Source organism: Carica papaya, chromosome 3 (genome assembly GCF_054855325.1).
Source record: "Carica papaya isolate Zhongbai chromosome 3, ASM5485532v1, whole genome shotgun sequence".
NCBI classification, from domain to species: domain Eukaryota; kingdom Viridiplantae; phylum Streptophyta; class Magnoliopsida; order Brassicales; family Caricaceae; genus Carica; species Carica papaya.
Window position 1 is genome coordinate 8,031,115 of NC_142311.1, and position 16,489 is coordinate 8,047,603.

The 16,489-nt window shown below is 37.0% G+C and overlaps 2 protein-coding genes across 6 annotated transcripts; one reads left to right on the top strand and one right to left on the bottom strand.

Annotated features, from left to right (window-relative positions):
- Positions 1-835: 835 nt before the first annotated feature.
- On the top strand, positions 836-2,541 carry LOC110811999 (uncharacterized). Its single transcript, XM_088215445.1, has 6 exons — positions 836-905; positions 1,055-1,109; positions 1,216-1,410; positions 1,543-1,677; positions 1,780-1,962; positions 2,261-2,541. The coding sequence occupies exons 2-6, from the start codon at positions 1,062-1,064 to the stop codon at positions 2,426-2,428; spliced, it is 729 nt and encodes a 242-aa protein (XP_088071571.1). The 5' UTR covers positions 836-905; positions 1,055-1,061; the 3' UTR covers positions 2,429-2,541.
- A 348-nt stretch (positions 2,542-2,889) lies between these two features.
- Positions 2,890-8,691, bottom strand: PYR4 (pyrimidin 4). 5 transcript variants are annotated; one of them, XM_088215442.1, is made up of 8 exons: positions 8,614-8,691; positions 8,056-8,195; positions 7,778-7,974; positions 7,174-7,310; positions 6,759-6,924; positions 6,514-6,630; positions 5,196-5,356; positions 2,890-3,286 (listed from the first exon to the last, which is right to left on the bottom strand). In XM_088215442.1, exons 2-8 carry the CDS (start codon positions 8,136-8,138, stop codon positions 3,092-3,094), a joined length of 1,056 nt encoding a protein of 351 aa, XP_088071568.1. In that variant the 5' UTR covers positions 8,139-8,195; positions 8,614-8,691; the 3' UTR covers positions 2,890-3,091. The 5 variants fall into 5 exon arrangements, with proteins under 5 accessions (XP_088071568.1, XP_088071566.1, XP_088071565.1 ...); XM_088215440.1 differs by lacking the exon at positions 8,614-8,691 and adding an exon at positions 8,351-8,607 and having other exon boundaries at positions 7,778-7,959; XM_088215439.1 differs by lacking the exon at positions 8,614-8,691 and adding an exon at positions 8,351-8,607.
- Positions 8,692-16,489: the final 7,798 nt, after the last annotated feature.

Consider the following 16,489-nt stretch of genomic DNA (forward strand, 5'->3'; position numbering starts at 1 on the left):
GAGTACAAGAAATAATTATCATAAAAAATTAAATGGAAAATAATATGTATTATATAATTTACTAAATTTAATGGACCTAAATATATTATTTAATTTCACGCAAAATTCTCTTAAATGTTACACTATAGTTTTTGTTGTATAATTAATTATTGGAATTTAAGCATTACTCACATCCCATATAAAAAAATTCTACCATGTACATGTATATATATATTCAGAATTCTACGATATTAATAATAATAAAGATAAAATATGAGAAGAATAGTTTTCAAAAAATTCTCATTTTTGATTATCTGGGTGGTACTATTGGTCTATATATATATATATATATTATATGAAAATTTTATGTATACAACATATATATATATATATGCGTATATATATATATATATATATATATATATATATAACGGAATCATTCCACTTCTCCTGGTTTCTTTAACTTTTTCTTTTCAAGATGATCTACGAACGGTGAAAACTAGGTAGCTCCAGATTTAGAATCAAATGGCAGCCAGAAACTTTGTTCTTCCAAAGGTGGCGGATTTCTCCGCCAACAGGTTTGGAAATGACCATCCTGTCAGCTTCATCCCCTATCATTAAATCTTCTACGTTCCAGAATACGGTTGATTAGGCCAAGTCAATGCTGCTAATACTCCAATACACACACACACATGGCTAAAGTCAATTGCAAATATTTTTTAAAGTATAAATCTTGTGTGCATTAGCTGTAAGCAGCTTCTTTCATGATTCCTAACGAACTTGACTTTGCTTGGCGGTGGGTGCAAGTAACTTGCTCATCAAGACACCAAATTGAAGTTTTCTTGTGAGGGCTTCAATCTTTATATAATCATACTATTCCAACATTTTCTACTCACCTTCTTCAACTCATCTTCTTTTGATAGGAGGTGAGTTATATTGAATACTTCTGTGGGCAGCTTTTCATAATTGAGCACTTCTTTTCTTCTTTTTCCAATCCTCATTTTATTGATTAATTATTTAATTTTCAAAGAATTTTTGTAACTTCTAAATCCCCATCCAAGAAGCTGTGAAACAGATAAAGGATGCATCAAGAGCTACAGAAAATCACAGAGCAAATAGAGGAAAGAAGAGTATGTTTTCTATTTTTTGCAATAAATTAAAATGTGTTTTTGTTTAGCAAATATATTGTTTGTTTATTTGAAAAAAAAAAAAAAAACAAATGGGTGTTGTGAGCAGTTGGATCGAGATTCGCTTGTTGCAAGCCTCAAGTTTCTGAGATATAATGAAAGAGAATTCAGAAGATGTGCAGCATCAAATGGGAATAAACTTGCTTCTCTCAAACAAGAATTAGACAAGCTGAGTTTTGCCAACAATGCTTATCAAGACAGATCTATAATTTCATATCCATCCGAGCAAAAGATTAATGTTCATGTAAGAATATATAAATATAACAGAAGGGTAAACTTGTTTTCCGGGTTTAAATTATCCTCTGCAATCAATTTATTTTGTATATTATTTATTTATCTTTTCGGTCTTAAAGACAGTTGAAACTGGTGCTTTCAGAATCTGAATTTCTTGATGAGACATGGCCGAGCCAGCAGCTCTATTGAGGAAAAGCAGCTATTGAAAGAAATCAATGAGAAGAACAGGCGAGGAACCGGTTCTTCATGTTTGCCAATGGAGGAGCTCAATGCCAATGTAAGAGTAGATGATGAATGCTGACTTTGATCTAGTATGGATCAGCTTTAACCTTTTTGTATTAAGTTTATTGGATATTCTGTGTGTGAAATTTCAAATCAGATTCGGTTCTTGAGCCATCGGACACACCATTATCATGGACGCAAGCTACATGAGATACAAGAAATCCAAAGAGAGATGACAAAGATTCAATGGTCATGGGAAAAAGCATTTGCCAATGTCCCAGTGAAGGGAAAAACTTGGAATACTTTACCTTCAAAACAAGCTATAAAGGATCAAATTAAGGTAACTCCTTTCTCCTACTTTGCTTAATTTCAGATCATAGACTTCACCACCAATTGGATGGTAAATGCATTTTTCGACTGATAATGAAGTGGAGTCAAGTGATACATTACCAATACCAGAAAGTCCTATAATCATTGTTCACTAGTTCAATTAAATTTAAGTATCTCCTATCTGTCTATCGCACCCACAACGACTGAAACGAATCTATTCAGGCACACAATCATTGTTAAATTTATTGACGTTTCATAGACTTGATATTTCTTCTTTCCTCTTTTTTTCCTGGATTAATTGTGTGTAGGTGGTAGAAAATGAATCAGATAAATTAAGGAAAGAACACTTGGAAATCAGAGCAAAGACCAAGCTAGTAGGCACAAAACTGAAAGCAGTAGAAAAGGATATAACCTTTTTAAGGAAGCGTGTGCAGAAAACAAAGCATGAGCTGCAGCCATCCATTTGTAAACATTGAAATTTACATGACATCATATGATGGATCCAATTAAAATACTGTACAGCCCGTGGAAATGACAAAATTTGACCAACAAAAGAGTTTCAATTAATGGTCAGATATATCTTGTATTATGTCTTCTCTGCACTCATCTCTTTCTCCTTTCTGAACATGCACATCTTCTTAAATAACTTCATAAAGGTAAGCATAAGTCAATTAATGAGCTTCTCTTCGGCTCTTATTTTTTTAACGACTCTTTCGCTCGTTAAGGTTGAAGCATGTTAGACGAACCAATGTTCTCAACTTGAATGAAGGAACGTAAAACTTACAATCATAGTTAAAAAAACTCTCACTTTTTTGCACCAGCTTCAGATATTCACATAATCAACCCACCTTTCTTCCGGTTCTAATCATCTAATCTCCTAGTTTTGCATACACGACATTCTTTCAGCAATATAGTAATCTGACCTATTGCCAATCTATACAGTAAAAGAACTACGATATTTTATTCTTTTTAATGCTAAGCAACACATTACATGACAGTCTAAACGAGTATCAAATGCAATCTTATTATAAAGTATCAGGGGAACCCCTGCTTCTCAATTCCAGTGTTGTGCTCAAGGTACCAAAATGACCAGAGAGAGAAAAATAAATCAAGTATGCCCTACTAGTGAAACATAAATTTCAATAGGTGGCCAGCTGCCATCCGAGTGTTTCACCGGCAAACATCGGAATAATATCTCCAAATGAAAATGAGAAAGCCTCTGGTACCTTCCATGGACTCCTTTTCAACTTAATTTTTATTGTGTTCCTAGGAAGCCCGTAGAAATCCGGTCCATTGAAGCTTGTGAATGCCTCAAGTTTGTCAAGTGCACCAGCCTAAATATATAATGAGTTGTCAAGATAGATAATATAAAGTCTTTCATTTTTGAGCGAGATATAATGTTTTTTATTATAAAGTCAACTATGAAGACATGATTATTCCTCAGGAATGTGGCATAATAAACAAACACCATATAGCTTTTCAAGTCTTCGATAGATCACAACAGAAGAAAGCCATAATAGTCTATAGAAAGATAGGTCTTCTTTAGTTTGAGAAAATTATGTTTTCTCTATTTTAAGGAATTGGAAAATCCAGTCTAAATAGATAGGATTGGAAAATAGTTTTATTCATAAAACTAGAAATGTCATTTTATTTGTTTTAAGAAAAGATTTTTTTTTTCCAAAAACACGAAGGTTACAACAGCTAGACAGCCTAATTGCTCTTGAAAGTTTTTGATTAATCACAAACAACCCACAACATAGAGTAGTCTATAAAAAACAAGGTTCGGGTAAAAAAAAATTATCTTTAAATTATGAAACGGCATTGGTGCATAGTAAAGAAAGTTACATATTTGCATAAATCTAGCGAGTTAATTTATTAGCATTACATCCATTATGGTGTATTCCAGTTCAGCTAACTAACATTGAAACAAGCTTAAACTAATTGTGATGCAGAATGGGCTAGTAAATAAATAAGACATTGTAATCATATTAGATGTAAAACAATTATAATATTTAAAAGTCTATTATTATATTATCTAGAAGTATTATTGTAGTTGTAGTAATTTAGAATTTCTATTCTTATTAGTATTCTTAATATTATTAGTATTAATTTATTATTTTTATTAAGATTAGGATTACCAATTCTGCTAGTTTACTATTCTTAGCTTAGTTTTGGTTAGAAAAAATTATTTAAAAATAGTTTAAAATTTTACTTATTGATCATTCAGTTATCAACTATATTTTTGATAATTTCTCATTTTTCTATTTGTGATGCAATCAAATCTTAAATATGATGCTTAAAATTTCTTAGATGCGATTTCTAAGAAACCCTAGGTGTGATGTCTAGATTTTTATCTCCAAATCCCTAATTGGACAAATCGACCAATTTGTCCTCCAACAAATTGAAATGGAAATTTTGCAAGTTGTACAATTGTCTTTAAAGCTCAAAGTACCACCATTTTTTCCATGTTTTAAGCAAAAGTGTAAACTTCACAAGTTTACGAGAGAGAGATGAGTTGGTCCCGTCCCTTCTTTATGCACATCCATATACATAGCCAGACACAAAGGTGTACAATCCGGTCAAAATCTGCGGTTCTTTAAGTTCATTCACTGTAGGTTCTCTTACTTGCTCTAGTGGCTGGCAAACGCCAACCGAGAGGGGAGAACGAATGGCTCAGGAATCGACTGGTTCCGAGCGGACTCGTGGAGCTGCTGCTTGGATTATCGTATCATAAGAGGATCTGTCTTTGGAAATGACTTAACTTTTGGCATGTCAATGATATAAATCCGATTCATTTTGTCATCAATTCTCCTTCTATCAGCGCTCAATATAGAACAAGAGTTATTTCTATTTCCCTATAGATATACCTCATAATCACTCAAGTTTGAGAATCATACAGGCTTAGATCTAGGCATTGACAACTGTATGGAACACTAAAATTTATTTCAGTACTGTAAGATGGGTGGGATTGAGGGAAATCTCAAACTCACATTTCCAGCCTCTCCACCACAAAATAAGCAAAACCTGCTAGTCTGATGGGAATTATGATACCTTATAGTTTCTTACAGCATATTCTACTTCGTAATGAGAAGGACTAATGAAGGATTACTTTGGCTTTCCAATTTTTTTATCATGTCAATCAATAAAATGAAATAATTAAAAGAAAAATTCAACAAACAGAGTTAGACTTTATGTTTTGATAATAAACTTCTAGCAAACATAGCAGGTGTTGAAAAGATTTACCTCTTCAAAGACCTTGGCATATAGTGACAGCGCAACAGGGGCATTGTAAATACCAGCACATCCACATGGACACTCTTTTTTCCGTTTCTCATGGGGAGCACTATCAGTTCCAAGGAAAAATTTCTTACTTCCACTGGTTACAGCTGAAACAATTGCCTGTCCTAGATGAAAGGAAAGATTAGGAATTAAAAAAAATGATGATTTCATAAAGGGAAATTTCTTTGTAGAACTCATACTGTTTAAAAAATGCCATTGGAATCGTACTAGGCATGCTGGGCATCAATACCAACTTTTCAACTTAAAAAGAACAATACAGACACAGTTGATGATATGGTATTACTACTTGGTGTTAAATTTTCAATATTGCACAATCGAAGGAGATGATTGTTGAGGAAGCTTACCGGGCTGTTAATGATAAAATTGTATGGTCTATCAATGTCATTCGAAATTTGAATGATTGGGAGGTTGCTGAATATGAGGGTTTGATGAAGATGCTGGCCGGGCAGATGGTTGACAACGAAGCAGACCGGATTGTATGAAAATTTGAAAAAAGTGGCAATTTCTCAGTCAAGTCTTACTACAACCATCTTAGCAGTAAAGTGAATGTGACGAGACATAATTTTCCAGCCAAGCAAATTTGGAAAACAAAGGCTCCACCCCGTATTGTTTTTTTTGCTTGGGAGGCTTGTTGGGAGAGAATTTTGCCCATTGACAAGTTGAGAAATTGAGGTAGAGTGTTGGTTAACGGCTGTTATTACTGCTTGCAAGCGGAGGAATCGTGTAACCATCTCTTATTATGGTGCCCGTTAGTGTACAGCTTATGGTGTTTGATCTACGGCCTTGTGGGGATTGATTGGGTTGTTGCAGGGTTTGTTGAGGGAGAAATATGAGCATGGGACGGGCTTTATGTTAAAAAAGATATTGCTAACTTGATTCTGTTGACTGTTTTTTGGGTCATTTGGAATGAAAGAAATGATAGAACTTCTGATAGTGTTGGGAATAGGTCCAATACATTAAAAAATAGGTAGATTCACTATTTTTATTCTATTTTGTTAGGATATGACATTATTAGTGATGTAAATTTTGAAAATGTCATTGATAAGCTAACATTATGAAAAGCTTTTGTACATGGGTGGTACCTCCTGTTTTTGGTGCCTTTTTAATATATACTATACTTTTTATTACAAAAAAAAAAAATTACTACTTGGTGTTAAAAATTAAAAAGCAAGGAACATGATCCTGGAGTTAGGAAGTTGAGTAGCAGATGCAGAAGCAGTGTGTTATTGCAGTTTATAGAAGATATATTCAGCTGACATACTATGGGTTTCTCTTTTGAGAACTGGCAGGCAATAATTGTGGGGCTGGAGTCCTCCTTGAAAGATGTCGTTTCTATTTAGGAGAAGGTGCTGTGGAGTAACTGTTGCAGCTACAAATCCTAAAGAAATAAAATCAGTGAGATAACTGCAAATAGTAAAGACAGTTTGATAACTTGTAATAAATCCTATACCAAACACAACTGGAAAGAATGATGAAAAGAAAACCTAAAAAAGTGGCAAATCTGACCTTCTTTGCAAGACTCAACAAACCTAACAGCATCCATGGTAGTAATGTGCTCCATCACAATCTTCAACTTCGGGAGTCTTTGGATCAAAGGCTGCAAAACTGTGTCGATAAAAACTTTCTCGCGATCAAAAATGTCAACTTTAGGATCTGTGACCTCTCCATGAACCTAGAAAGAAAGAGGCAAAAGAAGGTTCATGCAACACCGTGACCTTCCAATAGGATAACAATACTAAAGCAAAGACCAACAGCTTGGTCCCAGAGAAAGAGGGTCCCTTTGAAGCTGGAAAAGAAATCAGAGTGCTAAAAGGAAAAAAAAAAAGGAAGTAAAGAATCTACAAAGAGAAAAATTCAATCTCACTACCCGAAGAGGTATAAACAAGAACAAGATAATATCAAGTTAGTGAAGAGCAGTTACCAGCAGGGGCATATTCTGCTCGACCATCTCCTCAAGGACAGGTATGCATTTGCCAAACAGGTCAGTAACACCATCTTGAGAATTTGTTGTGGCACCAGCAGGGTACAATTTCACGGCAAAAACAGCACCACTTCTTCCTGTCAATAGAATAAACACTGTTGATGAAACTACGAAAAATAGAACTAAAAGGTCAGAAAGAGGAAATACAAAGAGTAGGGTCCCCATTGATTATAATTATTGTGTAAGTAGCTAGAAATAAAAGATATACTCCCCAAAGAAATGAAGTCTTATATGTAAACACTGCAAATCCATGAGTCAAAGCAAGGGATTTTCATCCAAGAGCTTTTCAGCAGAAAACATTCGGGTATTCCATATGACGTGTTCCAAATTCAGCTTCAAATAGGATCATTAAGATTTCTCCTATTACATAATAACATCAGAATTCTTGCTACTACTAAAAGAAGACAAATGAGAGAATATAATTACTGCTACTAGCCTCAAGAATACCCTGAACTATGAATGAAGCAGAATGAACAGATAATTCTTCAAAAAATGCAATGCGATAAATAGAGGTATTAGAATGTAAAACTGAAGATAGACTTACTTGCAAGCTTGATCTCATCAGCACTTGTGGTATCAGTCAAATACAGTGTCATCAGGGGATTGAAGTTGCTACCAGGAGGCAGAGCTTTCAAGATGGATTCCCTATAAGCCAAGGCAGCTGCTGTGGTAGAGATGGGAGGCTTCAAATTCGGCATCACAATAGCTCTCCCAAAATGATGCGCACTGCAGCCATGATATCTTTAGATCTTACACAGGATTAAAAAAAAAAAATCAATAAATTCATGGGTAATACAGAAAAGTAAAAGAAGAGAAATTCACCTGTGAGGTAGAACAACTTGAAGAAGATCACCATCGCGGAGGTGAAGATGCCAATCATCTGGTTGGGTGAGAGTAAGCTCCATCTTCGTCCCCCTGCACTTCACTTGCCTGCTACACCCATCAAGTCTTGAACTTGGGAACTTCAATGCATGAAATACAACAAAAATAATTAAAAAAAATACGTCTAAATAAAATAAAATAAACCCAAATCTAACTCAGATGTAAAAGTCTTCAAGGGTTTTTAAAAATATGGTTATGGAATCCAACCCATTGTGAGAATAAATAATATGCCTACACTGCAAGGATTCACCAGGCTCTTTATCATTCTAATGCTACAGGAGAACTTCTCTTCGTCGTCTGATAATTACTCCCTTCTCCGTCATCAAAACATTACAAATAATTTAAAAAATTAAAAATTCAGGAAAAAAAGGACCAACTTTGAATAATCTTTCAAAGAAAATAAAAGTGGAAATTTCTATATTGGATTAACCAAGGGAGAAGGAACAAGGCGATGAAGAATTCGGTGCGAGAGTAAAAATGGCAAAACGGCCGACCCACCTGTTACTCTGCCAACCGGGTCGGATAGTTAAGGTGTGGCCAACCGGCTCCACTGATCGCGATGACATGTACGAATTCAGTCAGTCCAACTCAATTTATAATTAAAAATAATTTTAAATTTTTTTATTAATTTAATTCATTAATCAATATTAAATTTTAAAATATTTAAATAATTTATAATTATTTTAATTTTATTTTAAAAATAAATAATAATTAAAAAATAATTGATTTAGCAGAAGTAGCATTAAAGTAAAAAGAAAGTTGTAATATCTAGTCCTAGAATTTAGACCGGAATTAATTTTAACATTTTAAATAAATAAAAAATTTATTTTTAAATTAATTTATTTTAATTTTTGTTGAATTTATGGAAAAAAATAGGTTATGAATGAAATTGAAAATAATTTTGAGAAAAAAGGGTGAAATTTTGGATTCGGGAGGTGTTTTTGAAAGAAAAATCAGAAACTGGAAGTCAGAGTACAAATAAGAAAAAATTTGTCACGTAAGATTGCCCAGTCAATAACCCCGACGAACCGAAGTACGCCGCATGGTAAAGTATGTTGACGTCGGAGCCACAGGGGATGCCACGCGAGCGATTCGCATGCCCCGCGATCGAACGACCCAAGATGGATCCTGCGCGTGTGGACGGCCCATATTTATTCATCCTTTAAATGCGATCGGACAGTTGAGTTCAAATCGCGATGAATGGTTCAAATTTATTTTTTCCTTAAACGCGATCGGACAGTCGATGTCAAACATGATGAACGATCCAGATTTATTTCAGCGCGATCGAACGGTCGAGATCAAACACGATAAACAGTCCAGATTAATGCGAGATAAGTACAAATATTTCGCATCACACTGAACCCAAACCCTAGCCACTAGCTTCCCGTAGGAGGAGAAGAACCAGTCGCCAGAGAAGGAAGCTGACCGCCGACTGCCGTTGCACCAGAACCACCTCCAACCGCTGCCACACTAGAGCCACCTCCGACTGCTAAAAAAAGTAAAAATTCTGTTACCCACTTAGAATTCGATTCCAAGCACCCCTGTGGCCATATCGGAGCAAAACGAATAATGGATGAGCCGAATACTGCGGGTAAAGTCCGACGATGCTACAACAAGCAAAACCTACAACTTCCTCCGATAAGCCCCTTCCCGTTTTCCATTTCGTTTGATTTTTCCACCATTGTGTTCATTGTTCTGTTTTCTACAAGTTAACTGAAGAAAATATTCTAGTCGCGAAGGTGAGTCGGCGAAGCCGCTGCACCTGGAGAAAATCTCACCACCGGTAGGTTTTCGTTTTCTAATTTTTTTCAGCCAACTGAGATCCCTTAACGTGTTTTTCCATAGGGATATGTATAAAGGCGGCCGAAAACAGCTAGGCCAATGCAAACCACCGTTGTGGGTAGTGGTGCCATCGCTGGAGCATGGCAGTGCCGCCGTGCCAGAACCTTGAAATTGGTCGGAAAATATTTTTAACACTGATTTTGGGTTTTTGGGGGTATTTTTAGGTACATGAAACGTATTTTAATATCTGTAGAAAAATTCAGAAAATCTAGGGACCGCTAGTAGGTGCAATAAAAAGTCCGGTATTTCGGACATCGATTTAGGTAAGGATCTCTCATACTTTTCTCTGTTATGATAAATTGAGCCTTAATAATTAATAATTGTGTGTTTTTATGAAAAATTAGAGAACCTTAAAAATAATTACAAGTCATTAGTAGAGATAGAACTGGTTAGTTCATAGTCATTTTGATTTCTTATTTATTTTTCTATATTGCTTATATTTGGTTATTATTATACTAGTGTAACTTAATTGATGATTTTTAGGGTCTTTTTGGTTATTTTGGTATTTGTTTCCCCTGTATTGTGTGTCGGTATTTCGATCATTGGTTATTTGGCTCCACAAAAGTGAGCCGGCAGAGCCGCCGCATCAGAAAAATTTTACAACCGGTAGGTTTCTATTTTTTGATTTTTTTCCGCCAACCGAAGCCCCATAACGTGTTTTTTCACAGGAATATGTATAAAGACGGTCGAAACTGGCCAAATCAGCCGAAAATGGCCAGGCCAAGGTAAACCACCATCGCAGGCAGTGGTGCTATCGCTGGAGCACGGCGGTGCTGTTGTGCCGGAACTCCGAAATTGGCCGAAAAAGATTTTTAACATCGATTTTAAGTTTTTTGAGGTATTTTTAGGTACGTAAAGTGTGTTTTAATATCTGTAGGAAAATTCAAGAAACCTAAGAACCGCTAGTAGGTGCAGTAGAAAGTCTAGTGTTTCAGACACCGATTCAGGTAAGGATCCCTCACTCTTTTCTCCGTTACGGCAAATTGAGACTTAATAATTAATAATTGGGTATTTTTATTAAAATTAGAGAACCTTAAAAATAATTACAGGTCATTAGTGGAGCCTGAACTGGTTAGTTCATGGTCGTTTTAATTTCTTATTTATTTTCTTGTATTGCCTATATTTGGTTACTATTATATTAGTGTAACTCAATTGATAATTTTTAGGGTCTTTTTAGTAATTTGTTTTCTCTGCATTGTGTGCCAGTATTTCGATCATTGGTTATTTGACTGTGTTAAACTATATTGTTGTCTAAGTGAACTGTGAGTATAAAATGAGATATGATTATTGCATAGTTGCCTGTGATACTGATGGAAATATGTATGGAAAAGACTTACTGGGTACCCGAGAAAGGGCAGACAGGCTTGGTACATAAGGAACTCTACCGTGAACGTTGCCTCAGTCGAATGGGGTGGAAAGTTCCTTACTAGTAAGGTTTGGGAGATATGGTTCACATTTATACCAGACGGGATATCGAGGTGGTGGAATGTTTGGCGCCCATTACCAGACGGGGTATGAGAATGACCGGTTAATTGTTTAATTGGATATTGGGTTCACAAGTAGGAGGATATCCCTATGGACCCTAGGGTACCGGTAAGTGAAAAAAATATAAAATGATTGTTTCTTCTTATCTTATATATGATAAATAACAGTGCATGAATATAAGTTTTTATAAGTTATTGTTGGGAAAGACTTATTACACAAATATGGAATAAATGGTTTTTTTTTTATAGTAAATAAATTTACATTAAATTAAGGGTTCCAGTGGTTGTTTTTCTGATTTTTACCAATCTTCAGTTTTCCATATATGTGATTAGTGTGATATATTCTTACTGTACTAGTGTAGCTCATCCATTCATTAACTATTTCAGATCAAGAGGACCAAGATCCAGATTCCGATCAAAAAGAGGGTTGTGAATAATTCACCACCTAGACTCTCTTCAAGAGCTAGTGAAGGTTGTCCTAGGATTGCTTAGTTATTTGTCTTTCGTTTATTTATTTGATTTTCATTTGTTCTTTTAGAAAAGGTATTCTCGTATCCCTATTAAACATTCTAAATTATTATGTAAGGAATGTAAACCCTAACTCTATTATTTCGCTTCCGCATTTAATTTATGATTTTATTTTTATTTAAGTTACGAGCCTTTACAGTTGGTATCAGAGCCACATTTTTTGGAACCATTCCTTTCACAAAGACCTAAGGAAACACAAAAAAAAAAATGAATTATCGCTCAATCATTCCTTGTGAAATGCAGGTATAGATAGATGAGGAGAGGAAGACCCCCACTAAACCGAGCAGTCCGAGAGGGTTCGCTTTGAGAGGATGTAGACCGACTATTTGAAATGCTGGAGAAACTCATCACTGCCCAGCAGGCTCGGGAGGAAAGGAAAGAGCTACTTGACCATCCCTCACTGTTACAGTTTGAGCCACCCCTATAGCGGGAGGATCCTGAGCCACCCTGATATAATCCTACTCCTCCACAGTACCATCCGGCACCACCACAGTATAATCTGGTGCCCCTCACTGCATCACTTGGTACCACGACAGTACAATCCAGTACCTCCACCGTATCATCCAGTACCACCACTGGGCCATCCAGTCCCTCCCTAGCATAATCCAGTCCGTCTTCCATGGGACCCAGTTCCACCCATGATGGACGCAGTCTACATTGAGTGGTACAAAGGACTAAACCCATCTACTTTTATAAGGGCATACTCCTTTGAAGAGACTGAGTACTGGTTAACTCATACGGAGAATGCTTTTACGACTCTTGGGGTGGTTATCGAACAGAGAGTTATACTTGCCACCTATATACTGATGGGAGAGGCAGGTCGCTAGTGGCAACTCAAGCAGACCACCCTACCCGTTCCAATTACTTGAGAACAGTTCCTGATGGCTTTCAATGTAGAGTAGCTCCCAGAGCATCTCCGACATCTGAAGAAAATGGAGTTTGCACACCTAGTCTAGAGTGATATAACTGTGTCAGAGTATATCCGAAAGTTCTTAGAGTTGGGCCGATATTCTCCTGAGAACATGATGGATGAAGGTAGAAAGGCAAGAAAGTTCGAGTGGGGCCTTCGTCTTGATATTAGACAGCAGCTGTATGTGTTCAAGCTCAGTACTTACTCAACCATTCTGGCCAAGGCATAGATAGTAGAGAAGAATCTTCGCATTTTTCCTTTAGTAATGGGGAACCTCACGCCCCAGGTTTCACTCTGCAGACCAGGACCCACTGCACCTGTTCAGCAGAACAATAAACCTAGGCTAGTGACTCAAGTTCCTCCTTAGATTCTGATAACAGGATGCGGTAGGACTTGCCAGTACTGTGGCAAGGATCATAGAGACCGACCCTACTATCGCCTAAAAAATACTTACCGTATATGTGGAAGTGTCCAGTACTACACGAGAGAGTGTCTAAGGAATCAGAATCAGGCCAGACCTCCTATCTATGGCAAAACTTATAACCTCATTCAGCAAGATGCAGAAGCCAACTCAGACATGATACAAGGTACGTACATTATCCGTAATCATCTTGCACATGTTTTGATTGATACTGGTGCCTCACATTCATTTGTCTCACATGCTTTTACACCAAGCTTGAATGTGTTACTTGAAAGATTTGATTCTGTATTGTTTGTGTATACTCATGGAAGTAGGACACTGTTATGGGAGGTTATATACAGAGCTTATATTATAGATATAGCAGATAGAAAATTGAGTGTGGACCTAATAGAGATTGACACAGGGAACTTTAATGTAATCCTACGAATGAACTAGCTAGTGGGGTGTCACGCCACCATAGATTATTTTCATAAGAAACTTGTATTCAACATTTCTAATGAAGATTCATTTACAAATTAATAAAAATTTTAAACATTATTCCCTCACGATAATTTTTCTATTACAAAGTGTTTTAACTCGATTGTTTTTTCTAACTAGGCGAACCTAAGAAAGAAATTTGCATTCGGGAGATTCCGGTAGCCCGAGATTTTACGGATGTGTTTCCTGATGAACTACCCGGACTGCTAGTAGATAGAGAAGTTAAATTCACCATAGATCTTCAGCTAGGCACCTAGCCTATCTCGGTTGTCCCTTACTGCATGAGTCATATTGAGATGGAGGAACTGAGAAAATAGATCAATGAATTGCAAGATAGTGAGTTCATCCGACATAGTGTGTCCCATTGGGGTGCTGGAGTTACATTTGTAAAGAAGGAGGATGAGACATTAAGTTATGTATTGAATATAGGAGACTGAACAGGGTCACGATAAAAAACAAGTACCCCCTCCCCAGGATCGATGATCTTTTTGATCAGCTATAGGGTTCCCAGATCTTCTCCAAAATAGACTTGCGTTCAAGTTATCATCAGGTAAAGATCAAGACAGAAGACATTCTCAAAACAACTTTACGAACTAGGTACAGACACTATGAGTTCCTGATCATGTTATTTGGACTAATCAATGCACCAGCCATCTTTACGGATTTGATGAACATGATTTTCAGACAATTCCTAGATCAGTTCGTCATTATATTTATCGATGATATCTTAATCTATTCAAAAAGCATAGAGAAACACATTTACCATCTGACTCAAATTTTGCAGGTTTTGAGAGAAAAGAAGTTATATGCAAAGTTGAGTAAATGTGGGTTCTAGTTCGAGTAGACTATATTCCTAGGGCACATTATATCAAGGGGATGAAGTATCAGTGACCCCAAAACAGTTGATGCAGTGCTTGGTTAGGAGAAATTGATCTCGATCAAGGAGATTCGTAGCTTTTTGGAAATGACAGGTTATTACCGCAAGTTTTTAGAAAGATTTTCTAGTCTAACTACTCCTTTGACTTGACTCACAAAGAAGAATGTCAAGTTTGAGTGGAACGAGAACTATGAAAGGAGCTTTTCAGAACTAAAGAAACGGTTGACTACTGTACCTGTGTTGGCCTTACCGAGTGGGACTGGTGGATATACAGTTTATAGTGATGCCTCCTATCTAGGGTTAGGTTGTATTTTGATGCAGCATAGGAATGTCATAATTTATGGGTCCAGGCAGTTGAAGATGTAACACTCCAATTATTATTATTATTATTATTATTATTATTAGTATTATTTTATTTTAATTTTTTTTGTAATTTTTATATGAATATAATGATTTACTATGTAATAATATATGGTTTTAATTTAGTTTAATTTAATTAAATAGAAATAAAAATAATAATAATAATAAAAAAGGGTAGAATTATTTTAAGAATTTAATTAAAAATAATTTTGGAAAAAAGTGGTGAAAATTTGGGTTATGGGGGTGTTTTTGAAAAGAAAATTAAAAACTAGGGGTCAAAATGCAATTTAAAAAAATTGCGCTACGTCAGCAGCCCGGTCAGCAGTCCCGACCAACCAGGACACGCTACGTGGCAGAGACGCTGACGCGGGAGGCTATGCGGAAGGGAGCCACGTGGGCGATCCGCGTGCGCGCGATCGAACAGCTGAGATCCGTTCCCGCGTGCATGGACGACCCAGATCAAAAGTGCATATGGACAGCCCAGATTGCACGCATACAGACGGTCCAGATTGAATCGCGCACGGACGGCCCAGATTGCATCGCGATAAACGGCCCAGATTCATTTCCTATTTAATCGCGATCGGACGGTTCAGATTAAATCGCGATGGACGACTCAGATTAAAAGCGAAAGGTTATAAATAATCTCATCCATACCCAAACCTTAACTCTAGCCGCTAGAGCCCTCGCCGGAGAAGACAGTCCAGTCACCGGGGAGCCGGCCGCCGCACCGGAGCACTTTTCGGTCGCCAAACGAGGTAAAATTTTTCCCTTGACTCAGAATTCGATGTTGAACCCATCTATGGCTAAATCGGAGCAAAACACCGGCCATTGGCCGAAAAACGCCGCCGAAGCCCAGCGGCGCCGCCGCGGGCTTTCTCGATTTTTGTCTCTGATGAAGCCCTTCCCGATTCCCATTCGATGTAATCTTTCCACCATTGTGACCACCGTTCCTTCCTCTACAGGTTGACCAGAGCAAAACACCAAATCGCGACTTGAGCCAGAGAAGCCGCCGCACCGGTGAGCCCCGTCGCTGGTAAGTTTTAGTTTTCGGCCCACCGAGGGCTCTAGGGGTGTTTTCTCACAGGAACTAATGCAAGTTTGGTCGAATTCAGCCGAAAACGGCCAGAAACAGCCAACCTAAGGCGGATCGCCGCCGCGAGCAGTTGAGCCGTCACTGGAGCACGGCGGAGCCGCCGTGCCAGAATCCTGAAATTGGCCAAATAGGCATTGGGTTTGATTTTTGAGTTATTTGAGACATGTGTAGGTACCATAAGCGCATTTCAGTTCCCGAAAAAAAATTCAAGGAACCCAATGACTGCCTGTTGGCGTAGTGAAAATCCGGCTTTCGGCTTCAAATTAGGTAAGGACCCCTCACCTTATTTCCTATCATAGGATTAAAGTTGAATAAATGATAAAACTGTATTTTATGAATTAAATAGATATACATAATTATTACAATTGCTAATGGAGCCCCA

Coding starts and splice junctions, on each gene's coding strand:
- LOC110811999 (XM_088215445.1), top strand. CDS start 1,062: ATGCATCAAGAGCTACAGAAAATCACAGAGCAAATAGAGGAAAGAAGA. Junction 1,110..1,215: donor AGCAAATAGAGGAAAGAAGA/GTATGTTTTCTA, acceptor TGTTGTGAGCAG/TTGGATCGAGATTCGCTTGT. Junction 1,411..1,542: donor AGCAAAAGATTAATGTTCAT/GTAAGAATATAT, acceptor TGGTGCTTTCAG/AATCTGAATTTCTTGATGAG.
- PYR4 (XM_088215439.1), bottom strand. CDS start 8,380: ATGATAAAGAGCCTGGTGAATCCTTGCAGT. Junction 8,196..8,350: donor GCCTGGTGAATCCTTGCAGT/GTAGGCATATTA, acceptor CATGCATTGAAG/TTCCCAAGTTCAAGACTTGA. Junction 5,357..6,513: donor TCTCAAAAGAGAAACCCATA/GTATGTCAGCTG, acceptor CCTTTCATCTAG/GACAGGCAATTGTTTCAGCT.